Source organism: Colius striatus, chromosome 1 (genome assembly GCF_028858725.1).
Source record: "Colius striatus isolate bColStr4 chromosome 1, bColStr4.1.hap1, whole genome shotgun sequence".
In the NCBI taxonomy this organism is placed as follows: Eukaryota; Metazoa; Chordata; class Aves; order Coliiformes; family Coliidae; genus Colius; species Colius striatus.
The window spans coordinates 70088399-70108767 of record NC_084759.1 but is presented as its reverse complement, the minus strand read 5'-3'; the positions used below and the strand labels follow the sequence as shown (position 1 = coordinate 70108767).

Below are 20369 nucleotides of genomic sequence, written 5' to 3'. Positions count from 1 at the left end.
AGTAGTTCATGTATCAGCTATTCATACATAAGTCAGAGTTATTTCCAAAAGAGAAAACAAAAGATGTTGTGCTGACTGTTTTTGGGTATCAAGAGAGATTATCAGAGATCCAGAAATGCCTAGGCTCATGAGCATTTGTTTCCTAAATTCCTGCTAGAGTGAGAGACTGATGATGATGTGTGCCACTGTTTTCCAAGTTCATTTTCTTACATTACTTGTAAACATGAATGATACTGAGTATTCATTGAGGCTAGCCAGCATGCCAAAGTGAATATCTGACTTTCTTTCTTCTCCACAACTCATACAGTATAAAGAGAAGAGATGTAGCACAGCAAATATACTTATCATATTAGCAACATTTTGACTACAAAAGTATTTTCTACAATAAAAAAAAGAAAGAACCAGCTCCACTTCTGCTCAAATATGGCACTGGAAACATAAAGCAAGGTCTGAACTGAAAAGCAATGTGTTAAGTGACATCCTAGAGTTGTATTCATGCATTTGATCATGCCTGTTAGTAACTCAATATCAATTGAAGAGACGAATAGCTCACCTTAAGCATCCAAAACTGTAGTGGTTTTGTGTGGGCCAGGTTTTTGGTAGTGGGGTGGCTACAGGAGTGGCTTCTTTAAACAAAGATCTGCCAGAAGCTTCCCCTGTAGCTAATAAGGCTAATGTCAGTCAATTCTAAGCTGGACCCTGCAGCTGACCCAGGCCTGGCCAATTAGTGATGGAGGTAACGCCTCTGTGAATAACAGATTTGAGAAGGGGAAGAAGTTGTTGCGCAGTTGCAAAGCTGCAGCAGCAATAAGGAATGAGAATGTGAAAATATCTTCACAGACACCAAGGTCAGTGGAGAAGAAGGGGAAGGAGGGTGCTTAGGACCTGGAAGAAAGATTCTCCTGTGAACTGTGGTGAGGACCGTGGTGAGGCAGCTGTGCCCCTGCAGCCCATGGAGGCCATTGGGGAGCAGAGATGCACTCACAGCCCATGGAGGACCCCATGCTAGAGCAGGTGGATGCATGAAGGAGGCTGTGACTGTGGGAAGCTCACCCTGGAGCAAGTTCCTGTCAGGAGCCTGTGGGAAGAGAGGAGCCCACACCAGAGCAGGTTTGCTGTCAGGACTTGTGACCCTGTGAGGGACTCAGGTTGGAGCAGTCAGTCCCTGAAGGACTGTTCTCCAGGTGGGTGACCCACGTTGGGGCAGGGTGTGAGGAGCTGCCCCCGTGGGAGGCCCCATGCCAGAGCAGTTCATGAGGAGCTGTAGCCCATAGGAAGGATCCACACTGGAGAAGTTCTTGAGGGACTGTCTCCCATGGGAGGGACCCCACAGTGTAGCAGTGGGAAGTGTGATGAAGCCTTACCCTGAGAAAAGGCAGCGGCAAAGTCCATCTGTACTGAACTGACTGCAACCCCCATCACCCATCCCTTGTGTTGCTGGGAGAGGAAGGAAAGAGAGTCCTGTGAAGAAGGAGAGGTGGGGGATGGTGTTTTAAGATTCAGTTTTATTTGTCATCTCCCTGTTCTGATGATTCATTAATAAATCAAACCATTTCTCCCCAAGCTGAGTCTCTTTTGCTCGTGACAGTAATTGCTGAGTGATCTCCCTGCTCTTATCTTGACTCACAAACCTCTCATTATATTTCTCTCTCCCCGGTCCAGTTTAGGAGGGGGAGTGAGTGATAATATGACTTGGTGGGCACCTGGCACCCAGCCATGGATAAACCACCGTAAGAACTTAAAAAGCCTTCAGTTATTGCTGGAAATAGTAATCATAGAATCATAGAATGGTAGGGGTTGGAAGGGACCTTTAGAGATCATCTAGTCCAACCCCCCTGCAGAAGCAGGTTCACCTAGATCAGGTCACATAGGAACATGTCCAGGTGGGTCCTGTAGACCTCCAAGGAAGGAGACTCCACAACCCCTCTGGGCAGCCTGTGCCACTGCTCCATGATGAAAAGAGAATCAACAGAGTCTGTCCTGGTGTGGAATAATTACTAAAGATGACTTATTGAGACTTATTGAGAATTTATATCCATATCTTAAGAGAAAGTATAGCACTAAGGAAACTTTCAGGGTGGAATGCAGCTGATTGATATGCAAGGAATCTGTTCTGTTCCAAGATAGTTCTCTAGGCAACATAACCCACAACCTTAGATGTCAGCAAGACCAGTGGAGGTTGGTATGCTGACCCTAAGAGAAACAGCACAGAGTGGAGTGCAGTGGAGACACTGCAGCCAGGCTCTGTGTTATTGATACAGGGACGGAAACTTGATGGTACCATGGAAATGATAAGCTACCTAATTGCTACCTTGAGTCAAGTCATTGTATTTTAAAAGCTGCTTTCAGATGGCAATTTTCTATTTGGAAATGTGTAAATATTGAGCAAGTGTTAGATTAGTCTGCTCCTGAAGATTGTGAAGGTGATTAACTAAAGTGCTTCTAATCAAGGGTTACTGTCCTTGAAGAATAAAACATCCTGGGGCATACATACCGTGGCATATGCGAAAATGGTTGTATCATTGAAATAATGCTTGAGCTTTTACCAAACATCCTAAGAGCTATCCTATCCCAAGGTGAGAGCACCTCTCACTGAAAGTTTACACCCATTATAACAAAAGTATGTATGACTAGAGTCCCTCAAGTTGCACCTAAAAGTAAACAAATAGTATAATTGTCACTTAAGAGAGAAGGAATGTTTCAGAAGATACCATTGCAGGCAAGTCATGAGGACATTATCACTGCCTTCAGGGATCACTTGATTGACTGAACCTCTCAGGGTTTAGGGATGCCTGCTGTGTGAGATTCAAACACTTGGCTATACCGAGTGCTGTCCCAGAAAACTTAGAAATCTCTATAGAGTCATTTTATATTTTAACGTGTTTGGCTCCATCTATATTTTGCAGACAGTGTATTTATCAATGGCAATCCAAAAGAATCTACACTTCTGTTGCTTCAATAAACTGCACTATTCAATAATACAACTGTGAGAGTTCTCATTGAACGTGACTTGAATTCTGAAGCTTGGCCATGCTGGTTCATGGATTCAACAGGACTGAAGGTACATCATGGCATATTTGTGTCTATAAGCTTGACCGTTCAGTGTACTGAACATGATCAGACTTAGAGTACTGAATTGGGCATCACTCAAAATATAAGCCCAGCCTCTTCCAGTCCCTCTGATATCTGAGGACAAACTGAAATGTAAAGGGATTTATTTTCTGTTGAATTTCTTTTACCTTTAACACAACACTTGGTCTTTGGTAGTTTCAGAAGGAAAGATCTAAGGCAATTGTGGCATTAGAAGAACCAATTAGTGGGTAGTCATTTTCTTCAAATGCTAGGAGGGTAAAAATGTAACTAAGTTTTTCTGAGGAATAGTTATGAAGCAAATAAGAATAGGTAGATATTCTACCAAAATGCAGATTTAGTTATAGCAGAATCTCTTTTTGATAACAATCACTATCAGTATCACTACCACGTCAACAGAAATATCAACTGAAAGTTTAGAGTTTAGGACTGAGACCATGATAGTCATTCAGAGGCAAAGGTAATTCATTGTCAGAAGCTTCACTGTATTTCCAGGTTAAAGAAACTCCATACTTATCTATGTAGCTATTTGTAAAAAACTTATGGTGCTGTAAAGATGAAAGAAAGGATTTCTAATCACAAAGAATGAGAAAACCCCCCACGTTTTACTGTGTTCTCATCTTTAGAAGAAAGGCACTTGATTTAATGACAGTAACAGTCTTCAGAGAAGGCAGAGGGAAAAGTTCCCAGGTTAATAAAATCAGAGACGTAGCAAATGCCATGAAGAATCAAATGAGGTTCTGTAAAATGAAGAGTGACGGTTTCCATGCATCTGCTTTTTTCTCTCCTTTCCCCCAGCTTTTCACCTCCCTTCATCTCCCTCCTCCCGTAGGTCAGTTTCCAGCAGGTTAGGCAGTCTCCTATCACAGGACACACATCCAAAGCAGGAGCTCTGCGCACCCTCTGGCACCTCACATTGCAGGAGTGAAGAGAAGGAGTTGAGGTGAACCATGCATCCCAGAGACTAGGCTGAGGAGGAGGAAGATGAGGATTAGCTGCACCAAAGCTGCATTTACCGATCCTGCAACACTTCAGGGATAATGTTTAAGGACAGCTGTTGCTATGAAGGGGCTATAGCTTCACTCTTCTCTGGAGATTTCTTGGCAGAAGCAGTTGGACCACGGACAGCTGTGACTAGATTGATGGATTGCCCTGGTGCAGTGGGACATTGACTGCTCTGGCCAACAGCATGGTTTTTTCTGTGCTTAAATCTGGTCCTGGGAAGTGCTGTCAACTTCCAGACTTTGAGCTATCTCAATTATACATCTTGCAATGAGTGGACAAGGACTAATACTTCTATCTAGTGTTGGGTTCTCTTTCTCCACTTGAACTCTCAAACATGTGGCTATTTGTGCACCCCAGGCAAAGCCTCATGTTCCACCCCTGAAGATGTCCTGGACCTGTATAGCAGGCAGCAGAAGAGCAGTGTGCTCTCTGATGTTCTCTCGAATTATACATCTCTGTAACACAATGAGGAAGTTTGGATCTTGAGGTTTTGGGGTTTAGGTACTTTGTTTTTAAACCGAAATTTGCTGCAGCAGAGTAATCCAAGCAAAATACAAAGTCAGTGTCTTTACCACAGACAAAGGAACTGTCCTACCCAGGGGATTTCTTAGCTTGCCTGTAATTGGGGTAAGTCCTCACTTGAGGTTTTAAAAAATACAAACAAATAAAAAAACCCTCAACCCTACAAATTTCCAAGCAAAGCTGGTATTACCAAAGTCTGTTATCTTCTAGACCCAGGAGCTGGAAGAGAAATGAGAAAGAGAAAGAAGAAGAGAGAGAGTAGAGACAGCTGGGCAGAGACAATGGAGCTATTTACAAACTTGTGGATCTACCAGGAATACAGTCACTGCAGGAACAGCATTAAAACCAACATTTCTTAAAAGTCCCAAAAACTTGAAGAATAATTTATTACTCAAGAACAACAGGACTGCTCACAAGAATCGCTTGGGCATTTTGCTATGCTTGTGTGTTACAGCCCTCACATAGACTGCAAAAATATGAATGGGAGACAAGACCCCCTCTTTGGTCTCTACAACAAGAACTTTCTAGTTTGTTAGTAAGTATCTTTCTCCACAGAACAAAGAGACGGTCATGGGTCACTAGAGTAAATGACTTCTTGTGTGAAAATCTGAGTCACCTGGTTAGAAGCCTGACCATTCTTTCCCAGTGAGTGTTATATTGGGTCTTTGCACAGGTATGGGAAAAGGGATGGAAAGGGATGATTTAATCCCATTCCTACATGCACCTCCACTATTTCTGGTTTTCTCATCAGGGAGCTAGTAATGAAGTTTTCTGAATGTGTTTGCCATCTCAGCAGCTTTCGCAGTGAATGCAGGGGGGATGTAAGGGATTCACCAATGGCCACAGAATCACAGAAAAAAGAATAGCTTCAAAGGTGTCTTCTTAGCAGTAATCTGATCTAGTGGATCAGTGGACCTTGAGAGAACTTTAGTTACTATGACAGTATTTCAGTCACCTGAGATGACTTTCACCACCCTGAGACCTTCTGGAAGGGCAAAATGGCAGAGTACGAGCAAGCCAGGATAATTCCAAAGGTCATCAGGAACAATATTTCAATACAGTTGTTGGGCAAGATAACTGCAGGAGATAGTAAGACAGATCTGCAACTCACCAAGGAACTGATCACAAATGTGATAGTTGTTGACAGTCTTGACTGAAAGGATCATGCTGTGGTAGACTTTAAAATCCTGAGAGAAAGAAGGAAAGCAAATAGTATGCCATATACATCGAATTTCATAAGACCAGACTTCAGCTTACTCAGTGCAGAAGAGGATCTGAGACGGGGTGTTCTGGCCATCTCCTAGCTCTTAATTGAGATGTTGCTAGTAATTCAGAGACTTCCACTGTGGATGTGCTGGATTCCTGCCAGCAGTTTGGGTTTAGCCTCGAGTACATTCTACCTGTTCTTTCCTGTGTCTTGGATACCAAGACATGTAAAGTAGCTCATCCCTTGCAGTCCTAAGTAACGTCTCTAAAGAGCTCATGACAACTTCCACCTTTGCCCTGGAACACAATCTACTGTGTCAGAGGTGTCTTCACATACCTCAAAACCCCAGGTCTCTGTGCCCTCTGTCATGACTTACTTCCTCTGAACCTTGTGGATTTCACAGAATCACAGAATGGTAGGAGTTTGAAGGGACCTTTAGAGATCATTTAGTCCAATCCCCCTGATTCACCTCGATCAACTCACACAGGGACACATCCAGGCAGGTTTTGAAAACACTCAGAGAAGAAGACTCCTGGGAAGCCTGTGCCAGGGCTCCCTCACCCTTACAGTAAAGAAGCTTTTCCTTGTGTTTAAGCAGAACATCCTGTGTTCCAGCTTATGTCCATTATCCCTTGTCCTTTCACTGGGCACTACAGATAAAATGGTGCCCCATCCTCCTGACACACACCCTTTAGGTATTTATAAGTGTTGATGAGGTCCCCCCTTAATCTTCTCTTTTCCAGGCTTAAGACCCTCAGGTCTCACAGCCTTTCCTCATAAGGAAGATGTTCTAGTTCCCTGATTATCTTGGTGGCCCTGCCCTGGACTCTCTGTAGAAGTTCTCTGTCTCTCTTGAGCCCAGACTGGACACAATACTCTAGATGTGGCTTCACTAGGGCAGAGTAGAGGGGAAGAAGAATCTCCCTCAACCTGCTGGCTATACTCTTAATACATAGGCTGAAGGCCAGAGCTCAAAGGGCTGTAGTGAATAGGGCTAAATCTAGGGCCAGTTCTGTTCTATGTATTTATCCATGATCTGGAAGCAGGAGTTGAATGTATGATTAGCAAGTTTTCTGATGTTATCAAAGTGGGAAATGCTTTTGATGGACAAGAGGCCTTGCAGAGGGATCTAGATAAATTGTAGCATAGGACAATGATTAATGGGATGGAATTTAACAGATCCAAATGCTAGATTCTGCATCTAGATAGCTAGTGCTGGGCAAGATTATAAATTGGGAGAAGTGAGGCTGGAGAAGAGTCCTGCAGAAAGGGATATAGGGTGCTGGTCAGCAACAGGCTCAAGGGGAGCTAACAGTATGTCCTGACAGCAAAGAGGCCAAACCACGTCCTGGGTTGCATCAAACACAGCAGAAGCAGCCTGTCAAATAGGCTGATATTCTGTGCAGTTGTGGCCTCACCTTGAGTGCTGCATGCAGTGCTAGGGCCCACAATTTAAGAAGGATGTGAAGGTCCTGGAATGCATCCAAAATCAAGCATCAAAGCTGGTGCAAGTCTGGAAGAAATTTCCTAGAGTAGTAGAGTAGACCTCATTGCTCTCTACAGGTTCCTGAGGAGGGGAAGTGGAAAGGGATATGGTGATCTCTTTTGCCAGACTAGCTCTGCTTGAACTTTTTTTGACCTAGTTGTAATTTTGATTGACTGGATGTCCATGGCTAATCTGTTTTACTTTCATTTATTTTTGCATGGTACTACCAAGGTTTTACAAGTCTCACAGACATGCAGTATGAGTCTGGATGATTTCAGAGGCCTTTAGAAGTAAAAACATGGGATAGGGTGTAGAGGTATGAGTCTGCATAAGAGATGGGATACTTGTATGTCACTGGGGTCTTCATAGCTATATGTGGCCTCTAACTTCTGGTTTACCAATCTAAATAGTTAATCCATAGAAGCGCAATACGTGATTAGCCTCCAAATTGATGGTTTTGTCTCATATCTCTTTACTTATTGGAGGATTTGGGATGTCCCACTTCTGTTTTATTGAGACGTTATAAATCCACACAACCAGCCTGTATCATTTGCAGCTAGCAAGTGGCAGGTTTCTGCTGAAGAGCTTGGAAATTCAATTTCCAACATTTCCCACTCCACACACATGCACGTAATTATATTTTACTGATTGTAAATAATATTTTAAGGTATGTTTTCATCTACCATAGATATGAAGGAACGAAAAGAGGGATGAAATATTTGATTTTGTAAATGGCTGTGAGTAACATCTAGGGCATGCTGTGCTGAAGGATGTAGTGTAGCATCACAGCTTGAAGACTGTAAATAGACCTATGATAAAATTTTATTCTGAACTCTTTAAAAATTCTTATTTTATATGAGCAAATTATCATTTTTAAAAGGTTTAATCTTGGCCTGTCTTCACTTGGTTTTCATACAGATGATAAATTTTTATTTCTGATCACAATCTCAATATGTCTGTACCTTTTCCAAGGCACTGAGTCACTGGAGGTCTTGAATGAATCACTTCAGCTTGGTTGTTTTTATTTTATACTTTTACACAATGTTGGAAAGTAATATAATAACTTTCAAAACACTACTGAAAAGATTTTTTTCTGAAATATTGCAAGAATATTCACCGTAAGAAACAAAATTAGTCCAAACAACTCAAATTATTTAAGGAAAAAGCAACTAATAGAAAAAGTTTTTTGAAGATTGGCTCTTGTGGAATTGTCTCTACAGGTAACACTATTTTTTCTACTTGCAAGAGGGAGAGAATATGAGAAAAATATAAATTACTGCAAACAAGATATAGTTGTTTGAAAAAAATCGAGTTGCTTATTTCATTTGCATGCAATTAAGTCACTTCCTCAATAATTGTTATTATTTCTTCGGTTTCATGCTTTATTAGTTGATTCTTATGTTCCACCTATTAAAAGAAGAATAAACCACTTCGTTAGTGCTTCATGCATGAGATTAGCCATTAATTTACAATCTTTTATAATTCAGAGTTTCATTTATCATATAGAAGTTGTAGTGGGATTCTACCAAAGAACTGAAGTAGACATAGAATCGTAGAATTATAGGGTTGGAAAGGACCTTTAGAGATCATCTAGTCTAACCTCCCTGCAATTCAGAAGCCAGAAAGCTCATGTTTTTAAACATGACAAGAGAACAGAAAGTGAAGGTTGACCAGTGATTCAGTCTGTTCTTGCAGACACATTTTTGCTTTCAGGTTTGGCTGTAGCCAAAGTTAAAGACTGCAAACTGAAAATTGCAGCAAACTTTGCAACATGCTTTCTAAATGGGCTATTCCCCTCTTTTACTTGTAATGTATGTCTCTCTGTTCCTCCTTCTCATAAATCTCTCCAGCTTTCTTGCTTACTGTACCCTGGAATTTTTTTCTCTTTCAGCATCGTTGCCAAATACTAACATGAGTCTGAACATTTGCTATGGCACAATTTTTTTTTGGCAGCAGTAGGTTTCATTGTGCCTTCTCTCTCTATAGCTGACCAACAACCTAATTCTACATTTTTACTGTGCTGAGCTTAGGCTTAGAACTACATTAGTGAGAGCATATGGCTTATGGGAAGACTAGAGTGAAATTGTGTATTTTCTCCAGTGCTCCAGGTAGGCAGATGATAATGTTTCAGAATGGAAAAGAAAAAAACAATACTTATTTGCATATGGATCTTCTCTTTCAATGCCCCAAGAACAAGAAAAATAACCTATCTTTATTTCTATGCATCTTTCTGACGTTTAGGTCGTACCTTTGAGATTGCATTGGATCTTTATATACGTACCTGGAAATCTGTTGGAGAGAGCTCACGGAAGAGATCTCTTGGCTGTGGTACTGTGGCAGATGTTCTACTCAAATAACTGTTTCTACAGTAACAAAAAGTTGTTGAAGAAAAGACTTAGTATGCAAACATATGAACAGATACTATATCATAATGCTCCTGAGGAATTATTTTATTCTGCTTAGAAAAAAGTAGTGAATGTGTAACTAAAAAATACATAGTCTGGATAGAATGGTGTCATTTCAGAATTTGGATGACAACGATTTATTTTCTGACTTATTAACGAATCATGGGAAGAAGATTTTCTTTATGTATCTGAAAGAGAAATATCCTCCAAACAAGGAAACTATTTAATGTACAACCCATCTGTATCGCAGATTTTGATGGTATGTAAGCAGCCTTGATATATGGTCTTGTCCTAGTATTGGGAAGCATTGCAATATGGGCATGAAGATTTGGAATCAGAAATACAGGCCCCACTTCAGGAATATCAAGCAGATCATCATGCCTCCTATAGTTCAGTGTTGGTTTACTCCCTCTCTCCTCTCATTTAAAAGAAGAAAAGAAATTTTCTGTTGGGGAAAAAAGAGTTATTTGAACTACAAAATAAAAATTTTGAGTAAGAAATGAGGCTTACACTGTGCAGAGAAAAAGCATGAGACTCACTGCCAGCATTGGTATCAGAAAGAATGGATATGATGAAGTAGAGGTAAGTTTCTCTTTTCCTGGAAGACAAACAATCATGAAAATGTTGATTAGTATCACAGAACAGGAATGATTGTACAGATATATGCAGACTGCTTTGCATATTAAGAAGCAGTATGTAGTGGGCAGCTTCTTTAGCTTAGCACCTCATTGCCTTGTAACATGGGAAGGAACAGGACAGCTGAGAGGATCACCTGTGATAACTTGAGACCTTACCAAGAATTTTGTGAGGAACTGAGGCCTACAGAATACGTCAGAATCCAAGGTAACAAGGCAATAGAGAAAACCAGAAGCAGAAATGGAAGAAGGAAAAGAGCTGGTAACAGATTGCAAAAAGTTCTGCTTTATTCACCATCTCCTTGCAAGAAGGACCCACTCTCACAGCAGAATGCTTGGAGACCTCCCTCATGTTAAAAAATATGCTACTTTTTGCTTGTTTTCATCCTAGCAAATTAATGTGCAAACATCACTGGTTTTCCATTTGTGAGTACAAAGTAATAAATGAGGCAGACAACTAACAATGGAGGGAAAACTAGGTCAAGGAAGTGATTTTCATTCTTACCAAACTCTATGGGTGCAGTCCACTCTCCCCAGCTTGGGCTTACCAAACAACCATTGTCAGTTGCTCTGATTTTGACGCTGTACCTTTTTTCTGTGCTGAAGCTCTCGAATATGTAGGAGTTTACCGTGATGCTTTTTTCCTAAATACAAACCAACTGGACTGAGAATGTTTTATTCACTAGATGTACAGATGTCAAGAATACATCAAGCTCATTTAATGATACAAATAACTACAAAATAAAATTTTATATATCCTTCTGTGAATAGACTGGAGTGAAATAAAAAATAGAAAATGATCTCTTAATAAATTAGCTTGTTCCATCCTGATTACTATTTTTTAAAAAAATATTTTTGTCATTGATGACATAAAGATGAACTTTGCAACATAATTCCCTGGTTCCTTAGCCTATGCTAAAGGATAACACTTAGTGGAAAAAAAACCCACAACCATAATAGCTTAACGGTTTAATTTTTCAGATTATGTTTTCTTGCCTTTCCCATCTCAACTCATTGCAGAGATCACTAACAAAGAAAAAAATTCTCCCCATTTCTTGTGTCTAAATGCAACGTGGAATTATAGTCCATATTTCTACATATATAAGATTTTAGTAGGAAGTATAAAAGACTATAAAATGGAAGGTTTCATGACTTGCATAGAAAATATAAAGTTCCATATAAGTGGGTGGGTTTTGTACCATGTTTTATAAATAACAGTTTAAAACCGAGTTTAGGGAACTTGTCAGTAAAAAGCATATGTGGTACACTGAAACTAACAGAATGAAACCAGAACAAGGTTGGAGGATGATCTGATATAGATTAAATTTCAATCCAACATAAATATAAGAAAAATATGGTAGTAAACACTTACTGTTTTAGATATTGTTTTGATGTTTTTCTCAGGATCAGACTAGGAATAAGAGAAAATTTTAATTGTTATAATTATTCTTTTTGTTACTGTATAATAAAGGGTCCTGCCTGTTTGGTTTTAAGGTAAAAAAAAAAAAGTGCATCTAATATTTTAAATACCTTCCTTTACAGACTGTGAAGTTAAGCTGCTCTTTCACTTTAAGGTTTTTCCTCATCACTGGAGCTCTGAAATACTGTATCCTTTAAATCTGAATGCAGACCTGAGTATCAAAGAACTAAACAAGAAAAAAGGCTCAGGTTGCCCATCAATTTAAATGTTATATTTTACCAGTACAAAACTAAGCATCTGAAAAATATGAGTAAACTTAGACAATGTCATATCCATTAAAACTTTCATCTGTGCAGCTTTTATGTTCTTAAACATTTATTTTAACTACATTTATTTCCATTTTAAAATGGTTTATTTTACTGTTGGAATAACAAATTCAGAAATACTTCTGCAAATATTTCAATATCATTACAATATTTCAATATTTCATATTACATCAATTCTGATTGATGTAATACTGCGTTCCATATTCATCTAAGTCTACAACATACTTTGCAATAGTTGAAATGTATAATAAACAAACTTCCTTACAGGGACACATAAAATCTATTGCATCCAATTTAACAGTAACTTTGCTTGTTTTGGTAGTATATTTGATGTATCCCACTACTGTTCATAATAAAGTTGTCAGGTAAAATGGTCCATTCATCTACATGTGATCAAACAGCTATTTATCCTCAGTGTGGAACAGCCAGTTTCTTTAAGAATCTCCTGTATAGTGAACTGAAAGCATTCCCTCAATTTGCTGCCCCTGTATTTGAGTGGAAGTAGTCCTCAGCTCATGTCCAAGTGGGGTACTCCATATCAAAAAGGAGAGATAAGTTAGAAAAGAGAAGAAGGTATTTGTTGTGTAGTAGTGTGGTAAAAATGCAAGCATACAAAATACTATTAAGAGTCATAGTTATTCTTACCTTATTTTCTATTACCAGTTCATATTTGAAACAATTATGTTTTTTCACGTGACTTGTGCGAGGTGGTTGCCACCGAATTTCACAACCATGAGAAGCTTCTGTGCAGTTCACAGTGACATTTAATGGAGGGGTGAGTTTTTCTATAATAATATAATTAGAAACACAGTGGATTAATAATCAATTCTCTTCACTCTGCCTTTTTAAAATATGGATAGATGTTCAAGCAATTGATCTAAAAAGATTTAATGTATCTTTACCATAATTTCTATATTCACCCCATATTCTGAAGCAGGATTCCACAAACACTCAGTTGAGGATCCTGGAGTATCATCAGCAATAGTAGGTAAAATTAAAAACCACAAACTTTTTGTTATATTTTAATGAATTCAGCATATAATCTGTGTGGGGTTTTGTTATTTTCTATGTAAAGTGTTCATTTTAAACAGAAATAATTTCTTTAAATTACTTTTTCATTAGCAACATTCTTTCATTAAAAAAAGATTTGCTCACAAAGTTACGTTATGTTATGTTATGCTATGCTATGCTATGCTATGCTATGTTATGTTATGTTATGTTATGTTATGTGGAAGAACAGAATTACAAGATAATGTTTAAAATCAGCTTCCAGACAGTCCCATTCAGGCATTCTTAGGTAGTTAATCCCCAAAAATGGTACTTTTCTTTCAGAGAATAAATATTGAATTGAAATATTTGCAATTCTCTGACCTATGATTTCAGATTTTCATTCCTTTGTTTTTGTCACTCTTTAACTTTTGACTTTTCAGCCATGAATGCTGGAGAAAAGTAAAAGAAAAATAAATCTGTTTTGAGGAGATGTTTTTTTTTTTCTAGGGATGGAATCTTCATTTCTTTAGTATAAAACTGGAAAAAAAATTAAAGCAGAATCCTTACCAATTTTGTACAGAACAATAATCTTCTCATATGATTGAATGTTTTTTCCACTTCTAGACCCATTTACCAAGAAATATGCTCTCTTATTCTCTATTGTCACATTTTGGAATCTACATCCTGTATGCCTTCCCCAGTTGTCTTTGATGTAATTCTGGCATTCCGTGAAATCTTCTTTCCTTTACAGGACATATTGCATCAGTTAAACACTGACAATGTCACATATCAGATCAGAAATCAAAATTCCCTGGGTTCAAGTAGACCTACTTACCTTGAGGTCTTCCAGTATAGGAAATATTGGGTATCTCCTGAAGCAGTCCTGCCTGCATGCCAAGTGCAGTTCATGAAGGAAACATTAAAAATGACACAGGCAAAATTTTCAATGGCTGTCCCATTCATACCTGCAAACACAGAAAGAATATCCTATGTGTACTCTGCAGAAGGTCCATATAATTGTGTAAATCATGCAGATCTTGGCAACCTCATTCAGTAACTTAGCCACCTGCATATTGTCTGGATCTTCCAGTTCTGTGATAACTTTAATGTTTTATTTGTGTTTTTACTTTGTGATTTTATTTTTGTTGAGTCTTGAGGATTATCTGACAGTGTTACAGATGTGGAAAATGTGACTAGGATTTAATCAATTTAGGGACAGTGATGCAGTGGAAGATAACAACATATACAGTTGCTGCTGTATCTTCTGTTTAGATCCCCTGTTTATCTAAGGTCCAGTCTACCCTGGGGTATAAATTCTACAATATATAGCCATGAACAAGGCAAGTTCTCTTTTCCCTGTTTATCTTGAACACTTTGCCCCTTGTTTAACTCATAAAGGACTACAAATTTCATATAAGCTGTCCACTATTTTCTTCTGTGTGATTACACAGATTGCTGGGTGATTACAACCTAACCCTGAGACTGCTTCCTGAAGCTAGTCCCTGCAGAAGTGTCACAGTTTTAAAGAGAATGACATAGTTTTTCTGTGTTGAATTGAAAACATTCGCTGAGATTCTGGTTTTTTGGATTCAAAGACGAGAGGAATTTTATTTTCACTGAACTTGAATGAAGCAGGCTTGAATATCCATGTCATTAATATAAAACTGAGAGAAAGCTGAAGCATAAGTTGATAGTTCCCTTAAGTCAGCAGACTATTCAGGTTGTGTATTCCCATACGGAATGAATTCTGTGTGTTGCTTCTTCCTTAGCAAAAGGTGAGATCTCCTAGTAAAAGGTGAGACCTTCCACAGGAAGTAATGACCTTGTGATACCTCTTTTTAACTACTGTCATCATGAATTGAAGGACCAGGTCACAGCTTCCCATGACAGCAGTTCATTGAGTTTAAGTATCACCACTGTTTACCTTTACATGTATGTCCCAAGTTATCCTTAAGACTCCCTATATATCTAACATATCTTCTCAGATATGATTAAGAAGCTACCATATTATGAATATAAGTGGCTGCTTCCTGTCCAAGCTGGAAGTCTCTTCTTCCTTATGTTCCCACAAGCATCCGATCATGCAGTTGACCGCGTTGATTCCATAAGAAATGCTGTTATTGAGCATTTTGCCTTCACTGAACACTTAGAGAGAAAATACAAGGGGAGAGGAAGTACTGAGTAAACCTACATGCTCTCTCAGCTACCAGCAAGCTGGTGAGTTAAAGCTACCTCACAGATAACCGTGCTAAGCAGTCTGAGAAAGGCTGACCTCCCATTAGTTTCCTTCATTCCTTTTGAATCCTTTTTGAAGTCTACTATATCCTTTGCCAACATATGAGCAAACGTAGAATTCAAAAGTTGTATTTTCCTTTTGGTTCCTTCTCTTAAGCTGTAATGTGAGAAATGGCATTTTTTCTCCAGAAGAGAAGAAGCTCAAACACATGCTTGTACCTAATACTTTTTCATGGCTTGCCTCAGACTGTATGAAGGCTTTCAGAATTACTCTATAGAAGGAAAATTCTTTCATCTGAGTGTACTACAAGTGTAGTACACTGGTAGTGTATTATAGACATAATAAACTTGGCTAGGATCACAGTTTCCAGAGGGTAAGGCTGTTATCTAGGAAACCCGACCTAATACGATGTTGTGCTGCTTAGCCACAAATAGACCTGGTCAAATTAAACCCCATCCCTCAGAACACATCTATGGAAGTGTTCACTTCACATTCATCACACTGAGAGTCAGCATGCACCAGGAGAAATGTTGTCAGGGACAGGACTTTGCAAAGGAGTCCCAAGATTAGCAACTACTTGATTTTGAAAACTTTGTAAATAAGGAAGAATTGTTCAAGAGATAATAAGTTATTAGAATACTTCTGGATTTCTGGACAACTTCCTCTCTTCCAAGAGGAAGGCTGAAACTGTTTTGAGAGCTTGATTCAGTAACACTTTCAACAGCAGTGTTGGGCCTAAGCATCCCTGTCCTTCCCTCTGTGTCTCCTTTCTGATTCCATCTCGCCTCCCTGGCTGTGCTAGTGCCATTCCTTGTGGGGCCCCACAGTGAGTAGTTCTGAATAAGTGATCATCACTAAAAAGAATAATGCTCATCCTACCCCAGCAGGTTTTGTTTCTTCTTGTTTTTTCTTTAATCTGGTTTATCATCCTTTACCAGAAACAATAGAACAAGCTCATCTGAAATGTCAGTGTGGGTAACTGATAAAGATACAGAGGAGAGAAGTAAGTCTAAGCTTTCTCTGATGCTGCAAGAAAAGTTGACCCCTATCTAGTTATGAGGCATCCAAGCTCTCAGTATAGAGTTTCTTATATTCAACTTCTGTGTAAGTTTATAGATATGTGTATATAATAGACACTCTCAAGAGTCCAGTGATTATGGTACTGTACTGAGGTGATGGAGAACTCTACCCAGTTCTCTGGTCTGCCACAGATTCACTTTATGACTCAGGGTCAATCAAATCTGTGTAATTCACTTCCTCACTGACAAGAGAAATGGAGGAGTCTTTTTCCCATCAAGAATTTGTGACATAAATATGGCAGTCCAAAGTATGATGACAGGTGCTGTTCAAGGGTCTTAGAGGGAAGGGCTTTTTGAAGTCTTGGGCAATGCAGCAAATCAAAAGAAAAAAAGGTTATTCTAGTGTCAAATTAGATTACAACCCAATTCAGATGTGCCCTAATAAGCAATTGAGTTGACTGACAACGTGAGAAATTGGGTGAAAGCAACTGCTAAAATTACTGTGGTCAAAGAAAAGGCAAATGAAACCAAAACTTTGGCCTCTTCAGCGATGGCCTCAGTTTTTTATATTCCAGAGATTTGTCTATACTCAGGTATTCTGTAAACTAATCAGCCCAAGTTCTACAGACAAAACATTACTCTGCCTACACAATAGCCACAATCAAGTGTAATGTGTCACATTCATGCCAACATCAAGCACATGGTGAGAAGATCACTCAGGTAAGTGTGAGTCAATGTGGGTTTTTTTCTGACAGATCTTTTGTTCCAGATTTTGTGGATATTTATTTTTCATTTTTTATTTATTCACCTTTGTGTGGATTTGCTAAAAAATGTCTAGCAGAGTAAGCAAGTATGTCTACTTTCCTTTAAGGTTTATTTTTGTGACTATTTTATTCATTCACAGTGTGTTACAGTTTTACTCCTATATTTAGCAACACCTGGAACAGAAATAAGTCTTCATGAAAATTTTTTCCCATTATTTCATTGAGAAATTGTTTTTTTCCCCTCTTTCCAGTTGGTACTTGAGGACTAGATGAATTGTTTTAGTGGCTTCTCATCTAACCACTCCTCACTTAGTAACTCCCTATTTGTAACTTCTTTAGCACTATTTCCTTAAAAAAAGATGTAGGACCATACTCTCATGATGTTTTTCTGTGAGATGTGATGCAAAGAACAATTTCATGTCTCTGAAGTGCACTCTTCCTTCTGAATTGTCTCCTATATTATTTGATAATGGAAATGAAATACAAGTATGCAAGTATGTTAATATCCTTACTAGCATCCTTAGTTTCATACACAAATAGCTTTTCCTATATTTTAATTTCTTTGGCTGTATTTGAAAACTTTCTTGACATTCCTCACATTTTCATGAAAGAGGTAAAGAACTTAATTGAGACAGATGTGATGATTGTGATTGCACTCAAAGGCATAACAAGCCACTGTTTTAACCACACATAGAGCTTTTATTGATCTATTTATTTACTTTTCTTGAGTCATCTTAGATTACCTCCCCCTTCTTGGGCAGATATTGGGAACTGCGTAGGAGAGGTAGCTGCAGAAAAAAACATCAGAGAAAATAAAACTTGGCTCTGCAATCCACTATTGTAATCAGGATTAGTAATAAAGAAGGACAGGATCTCACTTCTGAGCTTTGAGCCCAAGAGAATTTTTACTTTTATTCAGTAGTCCTTGAATAGAAAATATATACACTGCTCTTGACTCTTGGACACAATGGATCAGACAATTTGTAAAGGATTGTAAATAACATGCTTACTATTGGAAGTGAACAAAAGGAAATCAAATTGCTTTAACCTTTTAACTTAATGCCTTCAAATTTGGGGATGTGGTTTGTCATACCTAAACTTACCCAAGTGCTGTGTATACACGCCTACAGGTAATTCTGCGCTGCCTTAATAGTGTCGGGAAAGAAAGAGCTACTCAATACACAGTTGATTCAGCCTAGTCTAGAATGAGATGAATGAAGGCTTCACTCTTTATTTCCTGCCAATCACTGAAAAGATAGTCCAGGGTGATCAGTGGATAAGAGGGATTCCTCTAAGGCTAAGCTATCCACCTTTGTGAGGTGAATCCAGGAAGTTTAATTCTTTTCCCCTCTTACATCATTTGGAATCCAAATGCAAGTACTAAACACAAATGTTGACACTACTCTTTTCTCATTGAAAACTTTGAATTTATTTTTCAAAATGTCTTCTCCTCCTCTTTCTCACATCTGGGCTAGCATGATAGTCTCTTTAGAAAAAACAGTTGCAGTAGAACAGTACCAGAGGTGGTCCAAACTTTCTTTAAAATCTCAAATAATTCCTGAGAAGAATGTTGACAAAAATCTTAAGTAATTGTAAATATTTCTGTGTGAAGTGGTTTTCTTTCTGCACTTTAGTTTATAAACTTTCTATGAAAATTGGCTACTACTGGACTCCCTGATACAGCACAAGCCACTCAGCTACCTCTCAAAGCATGCTGAATCCTGACAGATGTCCACAGGAGGTGGTCATGTTACCAACTTGAAAATACCATTGAGGCTGAAGTTCTGATTCTCTACTGATTAAATGAAAATAGATCTGCCCAATAATCTGATGATTATTGTTATGTGTAGCTTATCATGTCTCAATAATGCTATGATTTTTATAACCAATGAAAGGAAGGTTTTTAATTGAAAAAAGCAACACTCCCCTCCCCTCTTTTTTTTTTTTTTTTAATATATATGACTCTTTTTTGGTTAATGAAATATCTTGTCTGTGCTGGGTATAGTACTTAAGACTAGACTTCTGAGTTTTATTTCCCAATTTTGCCTTTGAAATACTTGGAAAGTTATTTTTATTTGGGGGAATATTTGAAATGGAATTATTGCTTACATCTTGGATGTGCTATGAGGAAAAAATTGTGCCTATGTTCACAAGACATTTTCAGAGAGCCATACATATATGTGAAAACTTCTACTTCAGTACTAAAATTGCAATAAGAGAAAAGAAATTAACATACCTCCATTCTACTGGCACCTAAATGCCAGTATTCCTAAAAGGAATTCACTCTACATACTGATTCTGCACTGTAGATATAAAGAGCTAAAATGTGAACATTTTCAGTTCAACTGTGTTTTCAAGAGAAAGTGATATGGGTAATTTTCAATGCTATAATGCAGGTTTTAAATTAGAAAGAAAAATAGTGCTATGAGAATTAGGCCTAATACTGGGAACTGTTAATTTATAAATATTTTCATATTATTTTCAGACTGTAGAAAAAGTACACCATTAAAATATTGGCTAATTTTAGTTAGCCAAACATGCATTTGCAAGTACTGTCTATCCACCTCTCATAGTTATTTTAACATTAAAAACAGAACAAATAACAAAATGCAGTATTTCTTTGATTAGCTTCTTTGAAGTAAAATAGATAAAGCCAAAAGCAAACCTACCTCCTCCTTGAATAACCATTTCCTTGTGGCAGTTCCAGTAACAGGCTCAAAAAGGATGGAAGTTGTGAATTTGTCTTGGTGGCCTATTTTTGTGTGCTTTGACAATGTGATTTCATTATTAAGTTCTTCTGAACCTCTCATGTAACAGGGTGTAAAAATCCCGCCTTCCTCTTACTCATTTCCCTTACCCTGTACTTCTGTAATGCACTCGAGAAAAGTGCTGTTACAGACTTTGCTTTTCTATGGGAAGACAAATAGGTCAGAGCAGAGGGACACTATTGCTTCATTCACATAATTTTCACTCATCTCTACCACACTTTTTTCACGTAGGCTTCTGTACAGGGCACAATCTCAAAAGTAGATGAATATAGGAACTGATTTTCTTGCTCAGGTATAAGTCAGGTATCATTTTTTCAATTCATGCTGCTGTTTTCTGCTTACTGCTTAGGGTCACCACTCTGCATAGGAGAATTAAGCGTGGTGCTCTGGGCTTGGCAACAGCCATTCCTAGCTTTACACTAGCCCAGAGAGAGGCATCCACAAATGCTTTCGTTACCAGGCTCTGAAATGAGAAAGCCAAAGCTTTTTCTGCCAT

General features: G+C 38.4%; 1 protein-coding gene across 1 annotated transcript; it reads right to left on the bottom strand.

Moving 5' to 3' along the window:
* Window positions 1–8551: 8551 nt before the first annotated feature.
* Window positions 8552–19854, bottom strand: LOC104552184 (granulocyte-macrophage colony-stimulating factor receptor subunit alpha). Its single transcript, XM_061988522.1, has 9 exons — window positions 19775–19854; window positions 13922–14051; window positions 13654–13829; window positions 12742–12881; window positions 11723–11761; window positions 10856–10994; window positions 10226–10313; window positions 9592–9673; window positions 8552–8717 (listed from the first exon to the last, which is right to left on the bottom strand). Exons 1-9 carry the CDS (start codon window positions 19791–19793, stop codon window positions 8646–8648), a joined length of 885 nt encoding a protein of 294 aa, XP_061844506.1. The 5' UTR covers window positions 19794–19854; the 3' UTR covers window positions 8552–8645.
* Window positions 19855–20369: the final 515 nt, after the last annotated feature.